At 63.6% G+C, this 7,228-nt stretch overlaps 2 protein-coding genes across 4 annotated transcripts; one reads left to right on the forward strand and one right to left on the reverse strand.

The window, feature by feature from the left end:
• On the forward strand, positions 1-4,468 carry CD151 (CD151 molecule (Raph blood group)). Of its 3 annotated transcripts, none has more exons than XM_015588902.1 (9): positions 1-18; positions 968-1,026; positions 1,703-1,831; positions 1,927-2,118; positions 2,430-2,504; positions 2,919-3,023; positions 3,116-3,274; positions 3,409-3,495; positions 3,588-4,468. In XM_015588902.1, exons 3-9 carry the CDS (start codon positions 1,751-1,753, stop codon positions 3,645-3,647), a joined length of 759 nt encoding a protein of 252 aa, XP_015444388.1. In that variant the 5' UTR covers positions 1-18; positions 968-1,026; positions 1,703-1,750; the 3' UTR covers positions 3,648-4,468. The 3 variants fall into 3 exon arrangements, with proteins under 3 accessions (XP_015444388.1, XP_006911029.1, XP_006911028.1); XM_006910967.3 differs by lacking the exon at positions 1-18 and adding an exon at positions 253-367; XM_006910966.3 differs by lacking the exon at positions 1-18 and adding an exon at positions 454-699.
• Positions 4,469-5,538: 1,070 nt separating this feature from the next.
• POLR2L (RNA polymerase II subunit L) lies at positions 5,539-7,222 on the reverse strand. The gene is made up of 2 exons (XM_006910968.2): positions 7,081-7,222; positions 5,539-5,793 (listed from the first exon to the last, which is right to left on the reverse strand). Exons 1-2 carry the CDS (start codon positions 7,173-7,175, stop codon positions 5,685-5,687), a joined length of 204 nt encoding a protein of 67 aa, XP_006911030.1. The 5' UTR covers positions 7,176-7,222; the 3' UTR covers positions 5,539-5,684.
• Positions 7,223-7,228: the final 6 nt, after the last annotated feature.

Here is a 7,228-nt window from a genome sequence, read left to right on the forward strand (position 1 = left end):
GAGCCCGGCCGCAGGCTGGTGAGGCCCCTTCCGGAGGGAGGCGTGCGCCGGGCGGCTGGGCGGGCGGAGGGGGACGCCGGGCGCGGGAGAGGCGCCTCCCAGGTGTTTGGACAGGCCGGGCGGCCCCTGCGGATCAAGAGCCCCACCTGAGCATCGCACTCATCGTCCCTGGACGCCGGTCCCCTTCCCTCCGCCCGCAGGCCCGCCCACCACCTGGGTGCCAGTGAGCGGGTGGGCGGCCGCGCCCGGACGGGGTGGGGGCGGTGGCGGCGGTGACTTCATCGCGGTGACGCGGGATTCCTCCCCGGGCCTGGCTAGAGCGGAGTCCCGGGTCTCCCAGCTTGGGGTGCAAGCCGCCGAAGGCCAGGTTGAGTTGCAGGGGGCTGGGGGTGGGGCCGCTCTGTTCCCGGCCGCAGGAACTATTTCTGGCCGGCCCTTTCCCTGGGGGTTTACATCCGCTAGGCATTCCCGGAAAGAGGACGGCGCTCCTCAGAGGGTGGCCCGTGCGCGGGCTTTGGGGGTTGAATCTGTGTCCGGAACCAGCCTCCCCAGAAGGCCCGGGACCTCAGAGCAGGCCCAGGCGCACGTTTGCGCGGTGTGGGGGCTCCCACGCCCCCTGGCTCTGTGGTAGGGGTCTGTGCCCTTTGTTCTTACCGGGCGGCAGCTACTGCCACTTGGTGGGCCAAGGGGCAGTGACAGGTATGGATCTAAGGCCCAGGGCAGGGTGCTCAGAGCAGGCGAGGGGTTCCTCCCAGGATCAGACTGTCCAGAATGTCCTCTGCCCTGCCCCTCCCTGGCCCAGACCAAAATACCCGGCCTGGCTGCTCCGCTCTCTGCCGCTGGGAGTGGCGTTGCCTGCTCTGGAAGCCCAGCCTAGGTCCACTGTCTGGGGCGGCCACAGGGAGGGGTGGCAGGATCCCATCCATCTAGCATGGGCCAGATCTCTGACCGGTTCTCGCCCTTCTAGCGAACCCTCCTGGGGAACTTCCGGCCACCTGTCTTACAGGGAGCCCTGCAAGCCGCCAGGTAAGTGCTGGGCGGGGCGGTGTAAGTCCAGCTATGGGCGTGGCTGTCTGGAAACGTGGCCCCAGGGCACTCAGCTGCTGTCTGCGCCCTACAGCCCTCCCCAGTGCAGTCGCCCCACAAGGGAGCGGGCTGGCTGTTCTTTGAGGAGGACCGCAGCACTTCTGGGGTTAGCGGAGCTGTCCCTTTCCAGCAGTGAGACCAGCAGAAGAGGGGACCCAGGCCTGGGGTGTGTCTGCCGGCCCTGCCGGCCTGTACGTCTGTTCTCGCCACTCGCTGGGAGGAAAGCCTGCCCTTTCACAGAAGCCTGAGGGCCACATGGCTAGGAAAGGGCAGGCCAGTCTGTCTCTGAGTGGCCTCCTCCCCTCCAGCAGCTGTATGATGTGCCATCCTGTGATGTGGGGCCTGGGGAATGCTGTGCGGTTCAGGCCAGGCCTGCATGAGCTCACCGCATGGTGCCTGCTGGGGCTTCCCACCTTGGTTGCTAGTGATGGGCGGGGTCCTCCGTGTCCCCTGTGCCCTGGGCATCGGCCCTGGCCTCGGGGTGGCTCAGGTGGGGCTCTCGAGCGTCCTCCCAGGAAGTGTCCTAGTTCCCATGGACACTCTTCCAGGGCCGTGGTTGACCTGGGCATCCGTGTCCCTTTCTGTCCCACTGGTGTCTGGCTGTCTTCCTGGTCAGGTCCTGGTGGTGTGGGCTATCTGAACGGCCCCCCGCCCCAATCGCAAGATGGGCGAGTTTCAGGAGAAGTCGACATGCGGCACCGTCTGCCTCAAGTACCTGCTCTTCACCTTCAACTGCTGCTTCTGGGTGAGCAGCGGGCATCCCTGCCTCTGGTCCCTGGTCCTCGACAGGAGCCCTGGCCTGGGCTCAGGTGCTGACTGACCAGTGTGCACTGCCCACAGCTGGCTGGTCTGGCCGTCATGGCCGTGGGCATCTGGACATTGGCCCTGAAGAGTGACTACATCAGCCTGCTGGCCTCGGGCACCTACCTGGCCACGGCCTACATCCTAGTGGTGGCTGGCATTGTCGTCATGGTGACTGGTGTCCTGGGCTGCTGTGCCACCTTCAAGGAGCGGCGGAACCTGCTGCGCCTGGTCAGTGGGGCATGGCTGGCACTAGGGGTGGCGGTACCTGGGCAGAGGTTCCCTCAGGGCTGCCTGGGGCTGGCTCTGGGGCCCTGACTGTGGAAGAGGGGACTGTGGTCGAGTGTGACACTGCAGGATAGCCTAGCAGTGTTTACCTGGGGGGGTGGTCCCAACCCATCTACCCAGTCCTGTGAATTCCCACATCCTAGCTGGGCCAGCCAAGGGAAGACACCAGCTCCGAGAAGAAGCATTGGGTAGCCCACAGAATGGGGGTGTCTGTGTCCTACCCCGCCTCACTGCATCCTTGCCCCCTTCCCCAGTACTTCCTACTGCTCCTTGTCATCTTTCTGCTAGAGATCATCGCCGGCGCCCTTGCCTACGTCTACTACCAGCAGGTGAGGGGCGTGGGCGGGCCACACTGGGACACGAACACACACAGGGACGTGCTCATGTACAGATGACTCCTACCCCCCAAGCTCCAGAGCTGACCATTGTGCTGACAGGCCCTGCAGGTGGGGGCTGGGTCACGGGGCGTAGGATGGGCTGCAGGAGTCAACCTGCCCACAGCCCAGGCTGCCCACTTTGGGGCTCCTGGGAGGAGGCAGCTGTTCACAGGATCTGGAGCTCTGTCCCTGCTCCTCCCCACGGCCAGCTGGGTGACTCTCCCGGCTCACCTGATACCTGATGAGCCTAGTCTTTCCCTTCCCTTGGAGCCCTCCCTTCTCTCCCAACCTCTGTGTGGCCCCATTCTGCCCCACCTTGGAGGGTCTTAGACTTTGCTGCTGAAGTTGTCACCACCTCACCCCTAGTTGAATATGGAGCTCAAGGAGAACCTGAAGGACACCATGACCAAGCAGTACCACCAGCCGGGCCACGAGGGTGTGACCAGCGCAGTGGACAAGCTGCAGCAGGAGGTTGGTGGGTGGCTCAGGCCTTCCTGGGGCCTCGGCGGAGTCCCACCTCGGGTGGCTGGGGTGGGGACTTAGCCGGGCCTGTCCCCCTGCAGTTCCACTGCTGTGGCAGCAACAACTCCCAGGACTGGCGGGACAGTGAGTGGATCCGCTCGGGGGAGGCGGGCGGCCGTGTGGTCCCAGACAGCTGCTGCAAGACTGTAGTGGCCCACTGCGGGCAGCGGGACCACGCCTCCAACATCTACAAGGTGGAGGTAGGTGGCGTGGCCTGGCTCCGTGAGGGATGCTGGGGGCTGGTGTGGCCACATCCTGGGGGGGGCCTGGGGCTGTGGCAGTGGGGGGCTGGAGGACTTGCCTGCCTTCAGCACCCCCATCCCCACCATGCCAGGGCGGCTGCATCACCAAGCTGGAGACCTTCATCCAGGAGCACCTGAGAGTCATCGGGGCCGTGGGCATCGGCATTGCCTGTGTGCAGGTGCGGGCCGTGGGGCGGGGCAGGCCCTGGTGGGAGCAGGGCACACACAGAACCTGGCAGCGGTGCCCACTCGTGCCATCTCCATGCCCCAGGTGTTCGGCATGATCTTCACGTGCTGCCTGTACAAGAGCCTGAAGCTGGAGCACTACTGATCCTGCGCACGCGGCCGCGTGTGCGCCTGCGCACTGCAGCTTCCCGCGGACTACTGAGCTACTACTGACCGCCAGGGAGCGCGTGTCCCTGGAGGCATCTCCCTCCCTCTCCCTACCTGCTTTGCCAGGGTGTGGTCTCATGCCTGTGCCTTCCAACACTGTCATCACCGTGACCTCTGGGGCCCCCACCACCGGAGGGAGCTTCAAGTGCCTTTTGCTGCACACCAAAGTCCTGGGGCCTAAGGCAGGTCTCTCCTCCTGCGGTGGGACTGGTGGGGGCCTGGTCTGGCTAGGAGAGTTGGGTTCTGCCAATAAAGTGCCCCCCTCCCACTGGCCACCTCCTTTGGGGGAGGTCATGGGACCTCAGGGTGCTTCCTGATGCCTGTGTTTAGTTGGAGGAGCTGGTTTGGGGCAAGTTGGGCAAAAATGGGTTAGGCTTGTCCCCCCTAGGGTGCTCCCAGCCCCCTGGACACACCCCCCACAGTGGTCAGAGGCAGGCCTGGGAGGGGCACTGCTGGGTGGGGTGGGCGCAGAGGGTGCTGGACAGCCGGCCGTGGGTGAGTTCCATGTGCCTGCCACCCACCCTCCTGGGGGAAGCCCTGTCCCCAGGGTCCCACATGTCTGCTGACCCCTCTGCTCCGGGCTACCCTGCTCTGCCCAGCCCCTGCTTTAGCTCACAACTGCCACATCTAAAAGGCGAGTGTTCACTGCGGGCCGCATTCGTGGGCAGGGGTCTTGGCCTCACTGCTGACCATGGAGGGCTAGAACAGCACTGCCATCTAACAGGTGTTCAATAAACGCTTGTGGAACAGGTAAACTTACTTCAGTGGTGACAGACGGTTCTGGTCCTCAGGGCCCCTGCGTCCAGCAAGGTGGACAGATCTACCCACCCACTGCCATGACAAAGGAGGACACATTCTGAGGACACATTGACAGGACTCGAGCGGGAGGAGGCCCGTGGCAGGCGTAGCTGAGCACAGGGCCTGAAGCAGAGGCTCACACACTCTGGGATGGGAAGATGGTGGGGAGGCCTGGGCTGACGAGGTGTGTGCTGGCAACGAAAGTCAGGGCTTGGCCACCATAGCCCCCAGCCCAGCTCCTGTCCCCAAGGCTTGGGCTGTCCACCCCTGGGCAGACCACATCTGCCTGCCGGTTTCCTCACGTGCAGTCAGAGGACCCCATTTCAGATGTCTGGCCACAGGCTGGCTCTGAAGGTGCCTGGAGAAGGGTGCCTCCCTTGCTCCTGCCTGCTGGAGGGCACCAGGACCCCCCTGACCCCTGCCCAGGGTGACAGCTTCTGGCTCTAAGCTGCAATGGGACTTGGAATAGGACTGAGGGAGGCCCTGGGAGACAGCTCTCTGGGCTGGCTGGTAGGATTAGATGCTAATGCCCAGGCCTGGGGCTCAGCCAGCCCTGACAACCACTGGAGCCACCTCAGGGCCACCCTGACTCACCGTGGGTCTCAGGGCTGGTTGTGGAGACTGGGCACTCCCCCTTCTCTCTGAAGGAACTTGGCTAAGGGGAAGGGCCTGCTGGGCTTGGGTTGAGCCTGGAAGCTTTCCCCGGCAGGGCCCTCAGGATGGGAGCAGTGACTGCAGCAGGTACTCTATCCAGGGCCCAGAGAACCTGGTGCTTTGGACCCTGGGGAGAAGATGTGGGGACTTCTGTATTGGCTTTGAGCACCCAGAGCACGGAGGTGGGGGTGGGGGTGCTGGTGTCCCCAGTGCTCTCGTCTGCCTGTGCCTTTGCTGGGCTGAGAACACCCCCTACGGAGGCTGAGTGGCTCCTCCTCTCCCCATGGAGTAAGTGGCCTCAGGCATGAGGCGGGACGCCAGTGCACTGCACGGTAGCGGGGAGTCTTGCAAAGCCAGACCAACTGACAGCACCTCGGTGTGGTCCTGAGAAGCTCTTTACTGGATGATTCCTGCTAGAGCAGGAGACACACACACACACAGCTGCAGGCGGGGACTGGTCCCAGCTACCCACACCTCGGGGGGACGGACTCTGGGCAGGACACCAGCCGCCGTGACTGCTCGGTCACTTCTCCAAGGGTGCATAATTGAGTAACTTCTCGATCAGGTCCACGTGGGCTAGCAGCATGCGGCGGCAGCAGTAGCGCTTCAGGCCCAGCGCGTCCAGGGCGTCCCTGCGGGCAAGAGAGGGCTGTGGTTTGTCCATCTTGCGGTCCTGGGCGGATGAGGGCCTCAGGAGGCCGCTGTGGCATCTCTCCTCAACTCTGCTCTCACCTCAGGGAGGGAGGTGTCTCTCCAGGGAGCCACCTCTCCCATTTCCCAAGCCAATTAGCATCCCTAATTTCCCTAGGACCAAGCCCAGTCACCCTCGAGGCCTCCAGAAAATTCTCACTGTTGGCCCCAACGTGCCGAGATGGCAATTTGGGAAAGGAGAGGTCCCCGCCTGGGCGATGCAGGGAGGGGTCCTGCACAGGATGCCAGGCACTCAGTCACTGCTCATTCTAGCAGCCTCCCCAGGGTCTACCGCAAACACTGGGCCCATCTACGGCTTCTCCGTTCACCCCACTGTTGGGAGCTGAGCTAACTTGGCGAGCTCTGAGATAAGTGGCACTAAACTATTTTAAACACTCAGTGTTTTCCAAGAAGGGAGTTGTGAGAACTTCATTGTTTTGCAGGATGAGTAATTTGGCTGACCTTGGGTCTTGACTGCTGTGTTCTCATTGCGATGCTATAAGTAGTGTGTTTTAAATAAACTCGGGGACACAGACACAGCTTGTATCTGTGCTCCCTCCTGCAGTTGTCTGTCTTCTTTCTTTTCCTCAGTCCATGCTCCCCCTTTCAGGTACCCTCAATTACTTCGTCGGCTGGCTCCGACACCCCACACACCCACAGAGCTGAGAGCCCTCCTCGTGCTGGCACAGCCCAGACCCCGGGGGCTCAGGTGTGATCCGGACAACGGCTGTCCACACGGTGGCCAAGGGTGTGACTCTAGTGGGGGCCAGACTCGGGCAGCAATGGTAGTGACTGCAAGGATAAGGGGCAAGCACAGAAAAAGGACCCTGCGACAGTCTGACGAAGACAGCGACGTGATCAGGAAGCTGTCCTCCGTCCTAAAAGACAAGTGAGCTTCCAAGACATGGGGGTGGGCCTGACAGCAGAGGGAAGAGGTGGGGGGCAGACGGACAGCGAGCAGGCGGAAGACCGAACTGAAGCGGACAGGCACCGCGAGCGGCCGGGACACCTAGAAGCTCCCAACGCCAGCGGCTTGATGCCAAACAGCCCTCCTCTCCTCGCACCGCGGGGGCCACGCCCTCCTGCGAGCAGGGCTGAACGCGACCCCGGGACCGAAAGTCCCTGCAGGGTCACCTGGAACCGGATGTGAGTGCCGCCATCGGCACTCGGCCCCCGTCCCCGCTTCCCAACGGCGCCAGAGGCCCCTCCCCGCCGACGCGGCGCCTTACCCCTCGGTGTACTCGGCCTGCAGCAGCCCCAGGTAGGCCTCCCACTTGTTGCCGACAATCTTGCCGCAGGTGAAGCAGCGCACAGGGATGATCATGGCGACGGCGGAGCAGCGGCCGCGATCCCGGCTCCCGGCGGCGCTTCTGCGCG

The sequence above is a fragment of the Pteropus alecto genome, unplaced genomic scaffold (genome assembly GCF_000325575.1).
Source record: "Pteropus alecto unplaced genomic scaffold, ASM32557v1 scaffold43, whole genome shotgun sequence".
NCBI lineage: Eukaryota > Metazoa > Chordata > Mammalia > Chiroptera > Pteropodidae > Pteropus > Pteropus alecto.

Excerpts from the sequence above, each read along its gene's own strand:
- POLR2L (XM_006910968.2), bottom strand. The coding sequence starts at position 7,175 with ATGATCATCCCTGTGCGCTGCTTCACCTGCGGCAAGATTGTCGGCAAC. Across the intron at positions 5,794-7,080 it reads CAGGCCGAGTACACCGAGGG|GGACGCCCTGGACGCGCTGG; the intron begins GTAAGGCGCCGC and ends TCTTGCCCGCAG.
- CD151 (XM_015588902.1), top strand. The coding sequence starts at position 1,751 with ATGGGCGAGTTTCAGGAGAAGTCGACATGCGGCACCGTCTGCCTCAAG. Across the intron at positions 2,119-2,429 it reads GGCGGAACCTGCTGCGCCTG|TACTTCCTACTGCTCCTTGT; the intron begins GTCAGTGGGGCA and ends CCCCTTCCCCAG. Across the intron at positions 2,505-2,918 it reads CCTACGTCTACTACCAGCAG|TTGAATATGGAGCTCAAGGA; the intron begins GTGAGGGGCGTG and ends CCTCACCCCTAG.